This window comes from Pelodiscus sinensis, chromosome 1 (assembly GCF_052426305.1).
Source record: "Pelodiscus sinensis isolate ZL-2025 chromosome 1, ASM5242630v1, whole genome shotgun sequence".
NCBI classification, from domain to species: domain Eukaryota; kingdom Metazoa; phylum Chordata; order Testudines; family Trionychidae; genus Pelodiscus; species Pelodiscus sinensis.
In genome coordinates this window covers 242,273,168-242,292,036 of record NC_143052.1, presented here as the reverse complement: position 1 = coordinate 242,292,036, position 18,869 = coordinate 242,273,168, and the positions used below count along the sequence as shown (strand labels likewise).

The following is an 18,869-nucleotide window of genomic DNA, read 5'->3' as shown; positions in this document are numbered from 1 at the left end:
TGAAGGAGTTAAACATGCAGACAAGGAGGATTCAGTAGATATAGTATACTTAGATTTTCAGAAAGCTTTTGACAAGGTCCCTCACCAAAGGCTCTTGTGTAAATTACATTGTCACGGGATAAGAGGGAAGGTCCTTTCATGGATTGAGAACTGGTTAAAAGACAGGAAACAAAGGGTAGGAATAAATGGTAACTTTTCAGAATGGAGAGGGGTAACTAGTGGTGTCCCCCAAGGGTCAGTCCTGGGACTAATCCTGTTTAACTTATTCATAAACGATCTGGAGAAGGGAGTAAGCAGTGAGGTGGTAAAGTTTGCGGATGATACTAAGCTGTTTAAGATAGTCAAGAGAGAAGCAGACTGTAAAGAACTTCAAAAAGATCTCACCAAACTGAGTGACTGGGCAACAAAATGGCAAATGAAATTTAATGTGGATAAGTGTAAAGTAATGCACATTGGAAAAAATAACCCCAACTATACGTACAATATGATGGGGGCTAATTTGGCTACGACAAATCAGGAAAGAGATCTTGGAGTTATCGTGGACAGTTCTCTGAAAACTTCCACACAATGTGCAGCGGTGGTCGAAAAGGCAAATAGAATGTTAGGAATTATTAAGAAAGGGATAGAAAATAAGACACAGAATATCTTACTGCCCCTGTATAAAAATTTGGTTCGCTCACATCTTGAATACTGTGTACAGATGTGGTCTCCTCACCTCAAAAAAGATATTTTGGCCTTAGAAAGGGTTCAGAAAAGGGCAACTAAAATGATTAGGGGTTTGGAATGGGTCCCATATGAAGAGAGGCTAAAACAACTGGGACTTTTCAGTTTAGAAAAGAGGAGACTGAGGGGGATATGATAGAAGTATATAAAATCATGAGTGGTATGGAGAGGGTGAATAAAGAACAGTTATTTATTAGTTCCCATAATAGAAGAAATAGAGGACACCAAATGAAATTAATTGGTAGAAGGTTTAAAACTAATAAAAAAAAGTTCTTCACACAGTGCATAGTCAACCTGTGGAACTCCTTGCCAGAAGAGGCTGTGAAGGCTAGGACTATAACAGAGTTTAAAAAGAAGCTAGATAAATTCATGGAGGATAGGTCCATAAAAGGCTATTAGCCAGGAGATAGAATTGGTGTCCCTGGCCTCTGTTTGTCAGAGGCTGGAGATGGATGGCATGAGACAAATCGCTTGATCATTTACTTCAGTCCACCCCCTCTGGGGCACCTGGTACTGGCTGCTGTCGGCAGACAGGCTACTGGGCTAGATGGACCTTTGGTCTGACCCACTACAGCCGTTCTTATGTAAGTGACTGTCCCTATTTGTATTCCAATTGTAGGTGCAGGAAGGTTTCCCAGGCAGTGTCCCATTTACCCACCTGTGGCACTCAGTTGAAGTTATAGTAGGCCAGGGATCTCCAACCTTTTTAAGCACAAGCTCACTTTTTGAATTTGTCAGTCCAGGATCTACCTCAAACTCAAATACCCCTGCCCTGCCCCACACCGAAGCCCCACCCTCCTCACTCTGGGAAGATGGAGTACAGAGTGCCTCCATCTCTCCTATCCTGCACAACAAACAGGAGGCTACCAGGGGGACAGCTCTGGGCAGGAGCAGTAGGGCAGTGCGGAAAGGGGTATGCTAAAGTGCCAGCACTTGATAGCCTCCCAGCCAAACCAGTCAGGTTCACCTGTCAGAGGCCTGAAGATCTACTGGTAGATTCTGATCTACTGGTTGGTGACCACCACTGTAGTAGGCCATGCACATTGACAACTTCAGGTCCCCCATTCCTGTGTTGTCATGCTCTTGGCCCTTTTACTAAGGGCATGATTATACAACATGTTAGGTTGTTTTTACCAACATAAGGAGAGCCAAGCTCCACACCCAGCCTCCAGTGAGGAGCCCAGTAGCCTCACTGCAGCCAGGGTCTCAGAAGGAAACAGCCTGGCTCAGATCAGAGAGCCCAGGAGTAGGAATGTTAAATATCAGTTAACTGAATAGTCATTAACCTCATTCTTAAAGGTTACTTGACTAGTCTATGCCCCCTGGGGGCAGGGTTGGCAGCCAGTGTGCTCCAGCCCCACTCCCAAAGAGCCCCCTGCCACTCTGCACTGCTGCCTCTGTTTCAGAGGCAGCAGCAAGGGGTGCCAGGTTGAAGCTGGTCCACAAGAGGAGCTAGTTTAACCCGCTGTCTGTGGCCCCATGCTGCTGCCTCTAATATAGAGACAGCAGCACAGGGTAGCAGTAGCCCCTGTCTGGGATGGGGGATGAGCACCCAGCACGAGTCAGAACTGATCCAGGCTGCCTGCCCACCTGGCTCCTAATACACTTTAAATGCAGAGCCACAGCAGGGGTAGGTCCCAGACCCAGGGCAAGCTGGGCTGTTGGCCAGCCGACTAAAAATTTACTGGTGGTGGGTAAGGGGGGGATGTACATGGCCTACAGCATTAACCTATAAGCTTTTGCTTATTGGTTACTTGACTATACTATTGCATCCCTACCCTGAAGCAGCTGAGCTCTAGGTGGAGCCTAACACCTTCCTAGGGTGATGGCTTGAGCTGACATGGACAAGAATGACAGCCAGCAGCCAATGTAAGCAACAGCAATGTTCACATGACAACATGTCATCAGAACTACACCAGCATAAGCCCTACGCCTCTTGTGGATATGGAGTTACTGTGGCAATGTAGTAGGGCACTTCCATCAGTAAGTGCAGGCTTGACATCAGTTGCCTTATGTCAATCTGACTCAATTTTGTTGACTCAGCCTAAGAGTGGTCTAGTTTCTTGTTTGTGATTTGTCAGTATTGTGGGAGGGAGCAGAGTGGCACAGCAGAAGCATCCTGGGCCCACAACTCAGAGGTCTATAGATCAAAACCATGGATACTTTTTTAGCCTTTGGCAGAAGCTAGTAATGGGTGCCAGGAGAAGGATCACTTGAGTACCTGTTCTGTCCACTTGCTCTGGGAGCCAATGCTAGAAGAGAGGCTACTGGGCTAGATGGACCTTTGATCTTGTGGAAGCAAGGGATTTGTATGCAGCCATTTTTAGGTTTGTTAGCCTATCTCTTGTTCTGTCACTAATTCTGAGGCCTGACAATGCGATAGTTGTAGAGACGTGTTGTCTCCGCTTCGCTTTAGGATGAAATGCTGACTCCAGCAGGGACCTTGGGATAGGGTAGCATCTGGGAGGAACTAAGATAACTGTTAGCCTTCTTATATGTAATGCTTGTATTTCAAAGATCTGCCCCCATCCGAATCAGGCTTCCCTTGCACTATTGCTCGAATAAACTGCCTCTGGCTACTTGTTGCTTACAAACACAGAGTGAAGGCTTGTTTTCTTCCACAATCTGACCCAGTATGGCCATTCTTATGTTCTTACATGTATACATGGAGTTATTTGCTAGTCAGAGTTTACCCCAGTTAGGATACACTGCCTCCCCAGGGACTCTCCCCTACATTCTAAGGTTTAAACAACTCTCATGCCTGTATGCTGTCTCTGAGCAAGCCCCAGAGCCATCTGCATTTCTGCTTCAAGAGCAAAGCAAAATTCAAAAGGATCTTCTGGCACCACCCCCTCTAACCCACTACCTGTCTATGTGAAGCCACCCCCTGCAAAAATGCGCCACTTGTCCCATTGCCATCTCGGTGCCCTTTGATAGAACCCTGTGCAGACATGGATGCAGATATGCACAGATAGATATTGGTATCTGTTGATCTGCAGGGCTCTACTGCCAAAAGGCCCAGCAGCCAATAGAGAGGAGTGTAGTCCCATCAATCCTGGCAGCCTGCATCCACAGCTCCTCCCACCAGTGCAGCTGTATTTCCCCCAGCCCTGGCGTCCGTCTGGTGCACAGGCATAAGGAGCTGCTGCTGCCACCAGGTGCTGGTTCCCAGCAGTGACAGGACCACACGCCTCTCCATTTACCACAGTATCTTTTGGGAGTAGAGCCGCGGGGATCAGTGGATATCCATGTCTAGCTGCAGCTACCCACACCTGTATGGAGACATCTGTATCTTCACGGGGCTCTACCCTTCTGTTCATCCAGCCCACAGACTCCATCTCAAGTCACCCTTCATGTTCTCCTGTCCTTTCTGGGTAACTGCATCAATAAAGAGAAGTTAGTGTTTGTGCTACACAGGTGATCAGCTTCTTCTAGGCTCAACTCAATTGCAGCACCAGCCTTCTTTACAGTTGCCCAGTTTGCAACACTAAGAGGCATAGAGTTGGGCCTAAGCCACAACCCTCACACCAAGGTCTGTTGTTGCCTCACCTGCCTCCAGTGTGTGGCAGCCTGTAGCTACGCAACACCGCACATATATCTCCATATGCACTGCCTCCAGCTCTGGCTCCTCTCCCTTTACAGACTCACATGGACCATCTGGAGGAGAGTCACTGTCCCACCCGAATAATTCTGGCTTCCATCACCTAGAGAGCTGACCCCTCCAAGGCTATGATCAGTGCTCCCTTTACCTCTGCTGTCCTGCAGGCCATTACACAAACACTTCCCATGGGGGAGAGGGGTTAGCGCCACCCAGAGCATTACACAGTAAAGGGCATCTGGACACTGCAAGAAGCTGAAATTCACAAATGTCTTAAAACAGTGGGCAGTTTGTTTAACATGGCAGGCATTTCCTCCTCGGATCCAACCAGTCAGCTCGTCTCAGACAGCATCGCGGCACTCATCCACATCAACGAACAAGGTGATAAGTCTCCATCCCTCTGTCCTGCTTCCATCTGCCTTTGGATCTGGTGCAAATGCCACATGACGCTCCAAGCCACAACTCCTGAGCACTCAAAATTCCCTGGCTTATGCACTCAGTGGGGCTCCCTCCTTTCCTCAACCATGAGTGGGAACTCCATGAAGTCACTCTCCCCTACCTCTTCTGCTCAGGGGGCAGCCCATGTTGGGACCTCTTCACCACTCACAAGAACCACCAGTTGCCTCTTTATTGTTCCAGAGGAGCCATGGGAGAGCCTTTACAGGGCTTCTCCTAACCTGGATGGGCACCTCCCCAATGCCTTTCCCTCTGTTCCAGCCCTCCCTCAAGATTCATTGGGCCTGAGCTGCCATAATACTCATAGCCATTCTGGTGCACTGTCAGTTGTGAGTCACAAACCTCCCTGGGACTCTGCCTACACACCACTCCACCTCAGAACACTCCCAGAGCTTCTCAGGCAAGATTGGGGCAGATTCAATTTCATAATCAAGAGCCTCTTCACCTCTCAGCGTGGTTCTTGGCTGCGGCTCGAGGGGAGGCAAAGCATGCTTCCACCTCAGAGCCACACATCCTTACACAAAGCAGGAGGGGATCCACCAGGGCCTGCTACCAAGCTAAGTGGAAACATTTCACCACTTGGGCTCATTGCCACCACTATCACTGAAGTGAGGTGTCCAGACCTATCATCCTCAATTACCTCCTTGAGCTCAAAATGTTGGGCTTTTTCCTCAGCTTTATACAGCTCAATCTGGCAGTAGGTAGGCCCCTTCTCCCGCTTCAGTGTTTCTACACCCTACCACCACCCATTTTATTAAAGGTTTCCTCAATACCTTTCCCAGTGCGTTAGCCCACACCCTTGCGGACCTTTATTCTTGTTCTACCCACCTCTATGAAGCCACCCTTTCAAGCCCCTCGCAACATGCTCCCTCTCTCTTCTCTCCATGAAGATAATATTGTTGTTAGCAATTACCTTGGCTGGACAGGCCAGCAAACTAGCCACCATGGGTTGAGTGCAGGCTGCTTGCTATACCTTCCCTCGGTCTTATTCTTGATTTGAGACTTTCAATCTCTATTCCTGCCTATGTGCTCCTGTCCTTCACTCCCACCTTCTCCTCTTATCTGTTCAGCTCCCTACTCACTCGTCCCCTCAGCTCCCCTCCTGCTTTGCTGAATTACACAGAAACATATTATAATAAGAGAACATGCTACAAATTCCCAGTAACTGCAAGCTGAGCCTCCTAAATCCGGGACTCCCTGGTCCAGCAACATCCGTGGTCTAGCAGGATCACGGATGTTGCAGGACCAGAGAGCCCTGGTGCCTGGGAGTGAGAGCCAGTCAGGAGTCCAGCATCCGAGAACTCCACCATCAGGACTGGTGAGTCCCATCCTGGGGAGCCCCAGCTGGGTGTGGCAGCAGTGGAGCAGCCACGGAACCCTGTCCGCGACAGAAGCAGGGCAGCGGGTAGGGTGCTACGTCCCGGAGAGCCCCAGCCAGCTGGCAGAAGCAGGCCAGAGCCAAGCCCAAGCCCTGTAGCAGCAGGGCTGGAGCAGAGCCTGGTGGAGGGAGGGGCAGTGTCCTTGGAGGCTGGTGGCAGGGGACCTCCCCTGATCTGGCAAACTCCCTCATTCACAAGGGTGCTGGACCAGGGAGATCCAACCTCTACACTGTTTTATAGCCACAACCCTTATATCCCCTCCCTCCCTTTCCTTCAGTTTTTTAGAGTAGAGGGCAGGCTGATGTGTCTAACACCTACAAAACTACTGAGACCTATATAAAGAATGGTAATGTCTGGTGAAAACATCAGGCCATCACTCCATGGATACCTATTAATGCTAGGCTATTGCAGTTTTTAAAATGCTTTTGGGAAACAGCCAACATATTGCAGGCCAATTGCAGAGAGTGGCAAGTACAGGGAAGAGAAGCCGTTAAGGGTCGTTCACGGCAAGGGAGGATTAAGAGAATGAGGCTGTTTATTTTCTGAAAAGGCCTGTTATTGCCAGAGCCTGAGAGACAGATACCAGGTTACAGGGTAACAACGGTGAATTATATTAAACAGATTTTGACAAATAAATAGAATTTATTTTGTACAAATGGCTGTGGTTTCATGATTAATGTATAGAATGGTATTTATTGCTCTATACATCTATTTACTCCAACATTACAAAATACCCTGAAGAAAAACAAGGCTAGTGACATTTTAAAGGAGTTTCCCACATTGGTCACATTTGATTCTGATAATATTCTAAATCACAGATTACTGACAGAATATAAAATGTTTACAACACTTACTTGAAAGGCAGGAAAAATTGGTCGAGTGCCAAGTGACACTCATGGAAAGTTTAGAAATTATGCTTCCGTCAGTGCAATTAAATTACAGGAATGTGTCAATTTCTGTAGTAACTGACCATCTGTTTAAATATTATTGGTTGATCCCTGAGCAACCAGCTTTGCTCTACATGTCTCTCGAAGTTTGTTAATTGTTGCCATCGACAAGCTTCCAGGTTCTGTAAATATTTTCTAAAACAAATAATTGTTAGTTAAAAACACGATTCCCAGACAATATAGGAGCTGCAAGCAGCTATGCCTTTAGACTCTCAAGTAAACAAGCTGTCTGGCAGCCTGTAGGCCCCATGCCAGAGGTTCCCTCCCCTTGTTTTATATACCATGCTCCTGAATGGTATTACCCTTTGACAACTGTAGTAAATTATTGACTCAGATCAAATTGTGATCTACAGTAACTCCCAGGTTCTCTACAGCAGTGCTACCGCCTAAGCAATTATTTCCCATTTGGTAGCTATGCATTTGATTTTAGAAAATGTATCTAAATTCAACAAAGTCAAACTGAAAACACCTACAAATTCAATTTAAGTGAAAATAAATGGCAATCTGGGCTCCATAGTTCTATTTAGATCTTTTCACTATGTCACTTCTACCCCATTTTTACTATAAAATACCTGTACATTTACTCTTCCCCTAAGGCTAAGCTATATTTTTAGGGAAGTGTTATGCAAAGACAGTGCTAGAAAGGAGCATAACATGATTCTAGACTGAAATAATATTGCCGATGCTAGCAAACATATATGATAGTTGTTGCTTCAACTGCATTGTGAGCACTAAAGAGTCAAATATGACATGGCTTAAACAAACATGACAATCATTTCAGATAAAAAAATGTTGTCTCATAGCCCATATCAGCCTTCTAACTGTGCAAACAGGTCATTTATAAGCTTGCCACAAATTTGGCTTTGTATTCCTTTAGGAACAGTACCGATTCTGAATAGGGAGAAGGAAAAATGAAAGTTCCACAGAATTGAGCTGTGATCTCTGAGTATACTTTAAAAATTATGCTGCAAGTCTTGTTCAGTACCATGATGAGGAAGTTTGCATGGAGTTTAAACCTCAAAATAAAACACTCTCCTGCAGTAACTGTTGTTCTTCAAGATGTGTTCAACTTTAAGTGTGCACCTAAAACACTTAAGTCAGAAACTTTCACCAGCAGTACCAGTAGGTGGCACGTGTGCTCCTCTTGTCCTCATCACCCAGCCAAAAGTATAAAAGAGGGGTCTCCTACTTCCTCCTTTGTACCTTCCCACTACCTGTGAAACACTGTCCAAAATTTTAGTAAAAAAGGGGGAGCTGTGGAAAGTAAATATGCACAATACATCTCAAAGAACAACAATCACTGTACAGTTAAGTAACAACTTTTGATGTATTGTGCACATGAACATTCACTTTGCGGCTTTCCAAAGTCACCTGCGTAGGTGGTGGGATTTCACATCATCTGAGAGATTGCAGCACTAACTTGCAAAGCTGGCATTGTCTTCAAAGGCTTGTGTGATGGCATACCATCTTGAAAAAAAAAGAGTCCAAAGACAACCAGGTTGCTGCTATGCAAATGCCTGTGATTGGTACATTACTCAGGAAGGCTGAAGAAGCACACTGAGCTCTGGTAGAATAATCCATTATTCTTGGTGAAGAATAGACTTTCACAGGATCATGACAAAGTTTAATAAAGTTTAATAAAATCAGACATCCAGAGTGAGATGTGCAGAGCTGACCCTGATTGTCTCTGGATTCTGGAACCAGGCTCTGAATGGATTTCATGTGGTTGATGTAGAACACTAAAGCTCTAATCACATCTAAGGGTTAGTTTCTCCTTGGCTTTAGATGTGTGGTTTTCGAAAGAAGAACAGAAACGGAATAGATTGGTTCATGTGGAAAGCTGACATCACCTTTGGCAGGAATGCAGGATGTGGCTGGAGACAAACGTGATTCTTAGAAAAGGCTGCACAGGAAGGATCAATTAGAATCTCATTTAGTAGAATGCAGGTGATGTACATGAACGGTTGGTTTAATAAGTAATTTCTTTGAAACATCATCTTCAACTTTAAGACAAGTCACATTGCAAAATACAAAGTTGTTTTATACCAGAACTTCTTTTCAGTCTTTTGAAAATTCACATGGATGCAACTCATAAAATTGTAGTCACCTTTCAGGCCCTTCAAAGTCTATTTGATTCCATAGCTTTTAACTGTTCTGCACTGTAAACTAGAAACACTTACCTGCATAAAGGTGTGACACTCTGTTACAAATGTCCCTCTGGTGATCTGCTTAAACTTATCACAAATGTCAGGGAAATTTGTGGCTTCCAAAATAAAAGCTTGATGTTGCTTAATTAATGTTAAGGCCACACGAAAGATAATTTTTGATCCCTCGTAGAATAAACAGTCCCAAATTCGGAGAACAGTCTGCAGAATAAGAAAACTGTCAGAAAGGTTACCTTGTTGCTTTGCAATCAGTAATTATTACTAAGGCATGATCAGTGGGATAATGAATGTATATCCATTACCAGGCAAGCCACACCTTAAACCCCTTTTTGTCCCTCTTCCAGTGCACCTCTCAGGTCACAGGCTTGTTATACCTTACTGTGGGTAGAAACCAAGTCTAACCACTTCTAGATTCCCCACTTTATTAGCCCATCAGGCCCAACTTAGTTTGGCACCTGTGATTCCTCCAGGAACCTGTAACAGTGGCGGATTAGTAACTCAAAACCAGCTTCTTCAAAACCAAGCATTATTTATTCATTCACCCAAAGGTATGTAGTGTACAGAATAATGGGTACATATATACTCTTAACTAATCCTAAATCTTTTCTTACAGTTTCTTTAAATTCCCTTCAGCTGGGAGAAGCAAACTGCCCTGTTCACAGCGTGCTTGGTCTGTCTCTCCTTGCCAGCCAGTCAGCTTTCCTTTATGTACCCTGGGCAACCCCACTTCTTAGCCAGCATCTTGAAGATTTTAATATTCCCATTTAGCCTAGGTTTTTGGTCCGGGAAGAATAAACCCTGGCACAATAGTAGAGTCAGGCAAGGGTATTCCCTGAATTAACTGAATCTCTATTGTTTCCTGGGGACTCTTGGGAAACCTTTTCATAATCCCTTATCTTTATTGTTTCATTTCCTGTTGGTTTCTCTCTTGCAGAATTCTATATATTCAGGCAGGAAAATACCACACAAGTAACCTGAGATGAATATATTTATAAAAAATACTGCATGCAACTTCTCTGTTCTCCACCTCCAGTCAGAGCTCATCCTGGAGTACTGGCACCTTTTTTTTTTTTAAAAGCACTATATAATACCTTCCAGTTATACTTACCTCTACTGGAAGAATGTCAATAAATAAGCATATAAACCAGCGTGACACTACCAATGTCCACATGACACCATGTCTATCCATTAACTCTGCCACTGCTGGAACTTTCATTCTCACAAGTTCTCCAAGGACCTCCTGATCAGTCTTCAACCCCATCATGGCTGGACTATAATAATCTTTGGAGGAAAAAAACAAAAATTTGTCACTAGCTAGTGTGAAATCTCCATAACTGAGAATTTCCTGTAAATTTTAAATTATTGAAGTTATAAATCACTTTAACCAGGTGAGCCCACAGCAAACGACTGAAGTTACACTAAGGAACAAAGGATATTTATTGGCATCCTCAGCTCACCAACTCTTCTACCTCAGCAACCACTGATCTCTCAACACAAAAAATTACTTCCCCCAAGTCTGCCACAACCACCTCCCTAACAGTTCATTCCTCAGCTTTGCTAAATGTTTTTGTAACTCTCAGACACATCTTACTGTTCCCAGTTCAAACAAAAAGAGCACTTAAAAAATCTTAAGCCAATTTAGAGGTTGGTAGTTACTACTAGAACCCTGCAGATGTGAATGTGGATATCTGCACTCATTTTTGTAGATACGGATGCAAATACAAATTTTGTATTTAGAACCCTGCAAATGTGCAGATATCGGCTTTATATCCATGGGTATCTGCATCCATGGATGTGAATATCATGCATGGATTATTTTTGCAGATGTGGATACAAATTCTGTATCCACGCAGGGCTCTAGTTACCATCATCTAAACTGGAAACCCTGAAAATGACTTGTGCATGCACACCTGCCAACGCATATGTGCGTATGTGCATTATATTTAAGAGAGGTGCAGAAGTAACCTCTGTTATTAGTATTATTTAAAACAAGTGCACCAACTGGTAATGCAAGCATCTCTGTGTGTTTTCGCTTACAACTTCAGGAGGGTAAAAGGTTAGTTACGTTTTCATGTCATTTTTGATGGTCTCTGCCAAGACACTCTCTCACTCACACACACACACACACACACACACACACACACACACACACACACACACACACACACACACACACACTAAGAACAGAGGAGGCTTAAGTGAAAATAAAACAATAAAAGGGAGGAAAAAAAACTCACTGGCCTAAATAATTTTATAACCCTTCAGTCCATAACACAGTGGATTTCTAATATTCATGAGAAGCTCAGAGACAGAAGAGGGCTTAAGGACCACACAAATTTCCACTTACAGAAATCTGAATTCAAGAACAGTAAATTATAATGGAGATTTTATTATTCTTATTATCACAGTTTAAAATGTATGGTAGGCACTTTACAAAGATGTACACAAAAAACCTCCTCCTCTCCTGTTGACTACAGAATATTTATCCCTACGTATCTCATAGTCTACTTCCAGAACCACTTTCATAGCACTACAAAGCACAGCACATAACTTTTAGGATTCTAGCCCATTATTTATAATCCATAGTCTCTTCCTTCCCTCTCCAGATTCACCTTCTTCTGCAGGAAGTTTTATCCGTGTGTATTACTGCTACTATACTGACATTCCTTCAGTCTCCACTAATCAATCATAAGAAAGCTCTGAGTAACAAACAAAGCAGTCAGCAAGATGTGCATGTGTGTATTATACAGGCCACCTGAAAAATTCCAGCTGCTAGGATGGAGGAAAAAAGAATGCAAGAAGCAGTAAGTCTTACCACAGACAATTAGCCAATACAACAATTCTCTTTGTTTATGTTCTATGCACTTCTGACTCATTTGCAATATTCACGACTTGGAACATAGGAAAGAAAATAAATCAAAATGCTCAAATTTACAGATGTGTTAGTTTTTTGTAAAGCAGGAATTTTAAAAATGTTACTTAAAAAATATATATATATGCATCAGCAATGGGAGAAGCAAGCAGGAAAACAAGACACCTGCCTCAAAGCAATTAAACACAAAGTAACTTCTCTCTTGAGCATGTTTGAGATACAGGAGCATTACTCAAACCACTGGCAAGTGTATTGATACTGAAGTTTCCACATGCTCTTTCCCATGTACTGCTGTGATCATCTGATATGCTGGAATCAACAGCTGCTATTTTCAATCTTTATAGTACTGCAGCAAAATGAATGTCAGGATATCAGTGTCAGGACACCAACCGCACTGGTTAGAAATGCCAGAGTAAAGTTAGATAAGTCATTCCTCAGCTACTGAGTCTTCTGAATTATGAACTGCTGGTTCAACAGCTGTAGGAAAGCCTTATTTAGATTAAAATATGTTGTAAACGCTAATAACTAAAACATTATGTAACAGTACTACACGGCTGAGCAATGTCTTCCTTTTGTAACTAGGATAGCCTTGTTGTTCCTAATGTAACCGTTTCCATGCTGGCCTTCATTTTACATTTAACATTCCATTTCTGCTTATGAAGAGAGTTGTAAGACAAATGAAAAAATAAAGATTCATAATTTTAAACAGACAACTCATAGATTACAAAGCCTTCTCCAGGATGTTATAGCTGGCACAGAAAAGAAAAAGCTTGTGCTAGAAGTGTCAGAGACTAAGATATTTATTTTTTAATATAAAAAAAGCCACTGAGTGCACAATATTCATGTACAATCCAGGAGAGTTTCTGAAAGTCCCTTATGTTACAACTACCTATAGGTTTTCAGTCATTTACAGTGATTTTAATAACAAGTATAATAGGTTGGTGACAGTATAAGCTTTGATGTTAACTTTCTAACTCTAAAAAAAGGCATTAAAAGAATCAGCAGCCTCTCACAGTAAAGCCTAAAGTCTGTAACTGAACTTTAGCTTCTCTCTATTACTGTACTTACTGCAGGTATCTCATTACTAATTTAGGTCACTTTTATTGACTGTTTCACTTGCAATCACCATCCAGAGTGGATATAGATGTAGGATAACGCTCCCAACAGTAAAGAGAGCACTCGGGTTCACAGTGACAGAACACAGAGCCCTCCACTTCACACAACGTCTGTTCTTAATCAAAGATCTGAAGTACGGAGCCTGATTGCTAAGTACCCATCACTCCATTGAGTCCATGAATGTTATGCGGCTCATCAATTTTCAGGATAAAGGTTTTTATGAGTAATAAAAAAAATGCTGAAAGCATATTCACAAACTTCCCAGGCATTTTACCATTACTACAAGGCAGTGGTGCCCAACCACCAGTCCATGGACAGGCACCAGGCTGTGAACCACTAGCTGCCGGGTCACGGCAACTCTGAGGGCCAGGGCTCGGGTACGCTGCCTAGTGCCTCCCCTCCCACTGCAGCTGTTGCGGGAGGCATGTCCAGTCCTATCTCTCAACCAACCAGTGACAGGCAGGGGTGGGGTCTCCCAGCTGTGGAAGAGCGGTTTGCTGTACAGTTGTTCGGCCACGCAGAGCCCAGCCCAGCAGCCTTAGAGCAGCTGTGACCCAGGCAGCAGCACTTAACTGGCGGCTGGGAGGCAATGCAGGGCTAGGTGAGGGGGTCAAGACAAGCACTGGGGGCAGACACTGAGGACTAGTGCTGAGGGGTTCTGGGGGCGAAGGTAATACTGGGGGTCTCTGGAGGCGGGGCTAGTTCTGGGGAGCTCTAAAGGGTGGGGCTGATACAGGGGGCACTGGGTTGAGCAACTGGCACTACAGGGCAGGGCTAGTAGTGAGGGGACTATGGGGACAGGGCTGGCACTGGGGATGGAGCTAATATTGGGAACTGGGGGCTGGCACGGGGGGGGGGGGGGGGGGGGAGACCCAGAGAGGTTGGGTGCAGTGGGGCTCTGGAAACAGGAAGTTGGCACTAGGGTAAAGGGGCTTTAAGGGATGAGGGGCTGGCGGCTGGGATGGGGGGCTGACAATGGTGAACTCAGAGTGGGAGGCTGGTGTTGGGGGTCCTGGAGGGGGGCTCTAGCGGTTAGGGCTGGCACTCAAGGTCTCTAGGGACTGAGGCTTTTTGTACCATGGACCGGCAAACCCAGTCAAACTTTTGGTGGAACGTTAACATTTTGTTTGCATATTTTAATATTCATTATTTACCTAATGAATATACAAATATGTAAATACAATAATATTGGTCCGCCAAAGTTTGTGTATGGATTTGCCGGTCCATGTTATAAACAAGTCTGGAAACTACTGGTAAGGCACTGGTATATATATTTAAACATACATTTGAGAGAAACCACTAGTCAAGAGATGGTCCCAAGCTATTTATGTGGTTGCGCTAATCCTGGGGTTTGGTGAGCTATCAAAATATTTGAATTGCAAAATATTCTAGTTCAGTAAAGGATTTATAAGATGGTGGAAACCGGCTTTTAATTGCACTTCAACTCTCCTTAATATAATCATTCGTGTGTGCTTGAATCCTACAAATAATATGTCCAATACAAAGTTGCCAAAGATTACCTGCTAGTGCTATAGAGCAGTAACGAGATTTGCAGAAAATAAGAATACAGATTGTAAGGACCATATGACCTTATGCTCAGTTACAAATGAGATTAAGAAGATCCAAAAATAAAAAGCATCACATCTTAAAACTTTTACATCCTTATACTAACTTTGTGTGAGAGTTAATACAAATGCTACTCTAAAAAAGTAACTTAATATGAATTCAAATTGCCATGAATATGGTTCCAAAGAATATAAAGTTTCCACACAAAAACTATATAGGTTTTTAAACTAGATGTACACTTCATAGGCACTCTGAGGCATCATAGATGCTCAGAATTTAAGACAAAACACCTGTGACAGTACTGTAGTTCTGTTGCATACCCTACATACTTTCTGATCATTATTTCAGATGTTTCTATCACTCCCAAGACTGGGCAAAGATGCACATAGTAATTAAGAAAGTAAAATCAGGAGACATGTTTACAGATCTTAAAAAAAGGTAGTAAAAATATTCTTGTGAACTATGTTCATGACAAAGGAGGAAAAAAGGCTACCACATTTTGGGATTCAGAGATCTTTGAAAACGATCCTTTAAGCAGGATTAGCAGATATAAAGTGCTCAAAACAGTATTTTAAGAGCGTATGTCATATATAAGAGAGTCACAAACTAGAGAGGGTATGAACATGAGCCTGATTTTTACTCCTTGAACTAGGACTTAGCATATTTGTTTAGTTTTATGTAGCAATACACCACACTCGACCACCTCTAGTTCCAAACCTTTGCTATGGGTATGACAGTGAAAGACACTTTGAAAAAATACTAATTACAAACTACTAGATTCAGAGAGTGATTAGTAAAGCATTACCAATTACTTCTATTTTATTACCAATAAATTATTATCAGAATGATACAAATGAAAAGACAAATATAAGTCATTCAAGTCACTTTGTAATGTTTATTCTGGACTATATGTTAATTAGTAGCGGACTTCTAAAATCTACCTCATATTTAGAATTTTTCTGTCATAACAAAATTAAGAAACCTATTCAATTACCTCTGTGTTAAATGTAACAAAACAAACTTTTCAATTCACACATCAGCTAGCAGGCTTCTCAAAGATGTTAGGGTATGTCTACACTACAAAGTTAATTCGAACTAACGGACGTTAGTTCGAATTACCTTTCATAGGCGCTACACTAGCGCTCCGCTAGTTCCAACTTAATTCGAACTAGCGGAGCGCTTAGTTCGAACTAGGTAAACCTCATTGCACGAGGACTAAGCCTAGTTCGAATTTACTAGTTCGAATTAAGGGCTGTATAGCCCCTTAATTGGAACTAGTGGGAGGCTAGCCCTCCCCAGGTTTCCCTGGTGGCCACTCTGGGCACCACCAGGGAAACTCGTATGCCCCCCTCCCGGCCCCGGAGCCCTTAAAGGGGCACGGGCTGGCTACGGTGCCCATGCCAGGTGCAAGCCTGCCAGCACCCAGCCAGCAGACCCTGCACCTGGCACGCCATGAGCCAGCCACCCAATGCCCCCCAGCCCTCCGCCTCTTCCCGGGACCAGGCTGGCGGCTCCCGGGAGCCTGGCCAGGACCGCAAGAGGTGGGCACCCGCCTGGTCTAGTGCAGACATCGTGGACCTCGTCCACGAACTCTGCACTAGGCACAGGAAAGTGGCCGTCTAGGGCAGGAGAGCTGCCACCCTGGCCACCCAGGAGAAGGTTTCCATGAAAATCAACGTGGTCCACTGAGACCCCCGACCCTGAGCCCTGAGCTTAGAATGGCTGTACTGGGTCAGACCAAAGGTCCATCTAGCCCAGTAGCCTGTCTGCCGACAGTGGCCAACACTAGGGACCCTGGAGGGGATGGACCAAAGACAGTGACCAAGCCATTTGTCTCGTGCCATCCATCTCCAGCCTTCCACAAACTTCGGGCAAGGACACCACTCCTACCCCCTGGCTAATACCACTCCATGGACCCAACCTCCATGACTTGATCTAACTTCTCTTTAAACTCTGTTCTAGTTCTAGCCTTCACAGCCTCCTGCAGCAAGGCGTTCCACAGGTTGACTCTTTGCTTTGTGAAGAACAACTTTCTCTTACTAGTTTGAAGCCTGCTACCCATTCCTTTCCTTTGGTGTCCTCTAGTCCTTCTATTATGGGAACTAATGGAGAACTTTTCTTTATGCACCCTCGCCACACCACTTTTGCTTTTATAGACCTCTATCATATCCCCCCTCCGTCTCCTCTTCTCTAAGCTGAAAAGTCCCAGTCTCTTTAGCCTCTCTTCATATGGGACCTGTTCCAAACCCCTGATCATTTTAGTTGCCCTCCCCTCTCCCAGCCTCTCTCTTCCCCTCTCCCACCTCTTTTTCCCAGTCTCCCCCAGTTTTGTTCAATAAAGAGAGATTCTATTTTTGAACACACGTTTTATTTTGTACATCAGGAAGGGGGGCTAGGAAGGGTAAGTGGAAGGAGGTGAGGGAGGAATGGGGTACGCGCCCCCGATGGGGAGGACTGGGCTGGCTCTGCGGGCTTCTCGGGGTGGAAGTTCTCCTGCAGCCCCCCGATGCCCCCTCCCCCCGGATGGCAGTCTGTGGCAAGTGCAGCCGGGGTGATGGCCGAGTGCTGTGATGTTCCGCGTGTGGGCACTCAGGGCACTCCAAGCCAGGACTGCTTTGCAAGCAGGGGAACCCTGAGAACTGTTTGTCCGGGGTGGGGGTCGGGTCCCTTTAAGCACAGCCCTCGGCTAGCCTGAGACAGCAGCTCCACGCTCTAAGTCCTCATCTGATGCCCTGCCGGCACTGCTTCCGGCCATCCTTAACCTCTGTTCAGGGTCCACTCTGTGTGGACATGCTAGTTCGAATTAGCAAAGTGCTAATTCGAACTAGTTTTTAAGTCTAGCTGCGCTAATTCGAATTAGCTTAGTTCGAATTAACTAATTCGAACTAACTTAGTTCGAATTATCGCTGTAGTGCAGACATACCCTTACAGAACCCTAGCCTAACCACAAGGGTTAAACAGGGGAAGGTAGAGAACTGTTGCAAGCAATAACAATTGAAGAAATAAGGAAGGTTCTTGCCCTTCTCCTCTGACACTAAATGTTTCTCTACAGTTTCCATTACTAAAATTCATTGTCATGATTGTCCAATGGTGTATCCACAGGGCCAGTCCTAACCAATTGGTGGCTACTGGCAACCACCCAGCTCACCTGTAGGAATGCCAGATGGTTTAAAAAATATATATATCAGACAAAAAATTGTAAAAGCTGGGGAAAATCTGTCAAGCTAAAAAAAGGGGGGGGGGAGGGTTGCGGAGTAACCAGGGAAACCTGAGGGAAGGATTCGGGAGGTCAGGCCGAAATGCGGTCACAGCCCGCCCCTAAGACCAGCTTTGTCAGCGGCCCCTTGAAAATGGCGGCCCAGAGCTACTACCCAGCTCGCCCACCACTAACACCGGCTGTGTATCCACACTCTCCAGCCCAGGTTTCAGTGTGTCAGGTTGTAACTAATGTTGTGGTTGGCACATGCTAGACTCGCCACTCATCACAAAATGAAAAAGTTTTGTCTATCATACTCAAACTTTGGGTAAGTCTGCATATAGTCCCCACCTTCCTCCCTTTTTATTTTTTTAAATAAACACTGTCCCTGCCTGTCTTACCAGCACAGATGAGATTGGAGCTGGTCTGCAATACTGAAACATGGCTCCTTGGCGCAGGGCAGGAGCTACTGTTGAAACATTGGGTATTGGAGTGAATTAGCAGGAGGCAGTAGTTGGTAGAAGTAGTGGATAAAGAAGCACCAGTATGGGATGGCAGCAGCTCCTATCTAGGAGGGTTCTGAGCTCCTGAACCCGGCATGAGCCAGAACTGAGCCAGCCAGGCAGCCTGTCTGCCTCCCCCTCCCCCCAACTCCTAATACACTTTAAATGCAGAGCCACAGCAGGGGTAGATCCCAGACCCAGTGGGGCTGCTGTCCAGCCTGCTAAAAAATGCACTAGCTAGGGGCGGAGGGAAATGCATGTAGTTTATAACATTAACCTATAAGCTTTTGCTATCAGTTAATCGACTACACTATTACATCCCTAGTCCTTTTTGACATAAAAATCTAT

The 18,869-nt window shown here is 44.6% G+C and overlaps 1 protein-coding gene across 2 annotated transcripts in view; it reads right to left on the bottom strand.

Moving 5' to 3' along the window:
* Window positions 1–6,673: 6,673 nt before the first annotated feature.
* The window catches only part of GRTP1 (growth hormone regulated TBC protein 1), a 53,223-nt gene continuing 41,027 nt past the window's right edge, over window positions 6,674–18,869 (bottom strand). For both annotated transcript variants that reach the window (XM_075918544.2, XM_075918546.2), the window contains 3 exons: window positions 10,377–10,549; window positions 9,284–9,469; window positions 6,674–7,238 (listed from right to left, as the gene is read on the bottom strand). In XM_075918544.2, the coding sequence (XP_075774659.1) occupies window positions 7,134–7,238; window positions 9,284–9,469; window positions 10,377–10,549 (464 nt within the window). In that variant the 3' untranslated portion in view covers window positions 6,674–7,133. The remainder of the gene's footprint in view (window positions 7,239–9,283; window positions 9,470–10,376; window positions 10,550–18,869) is intronic.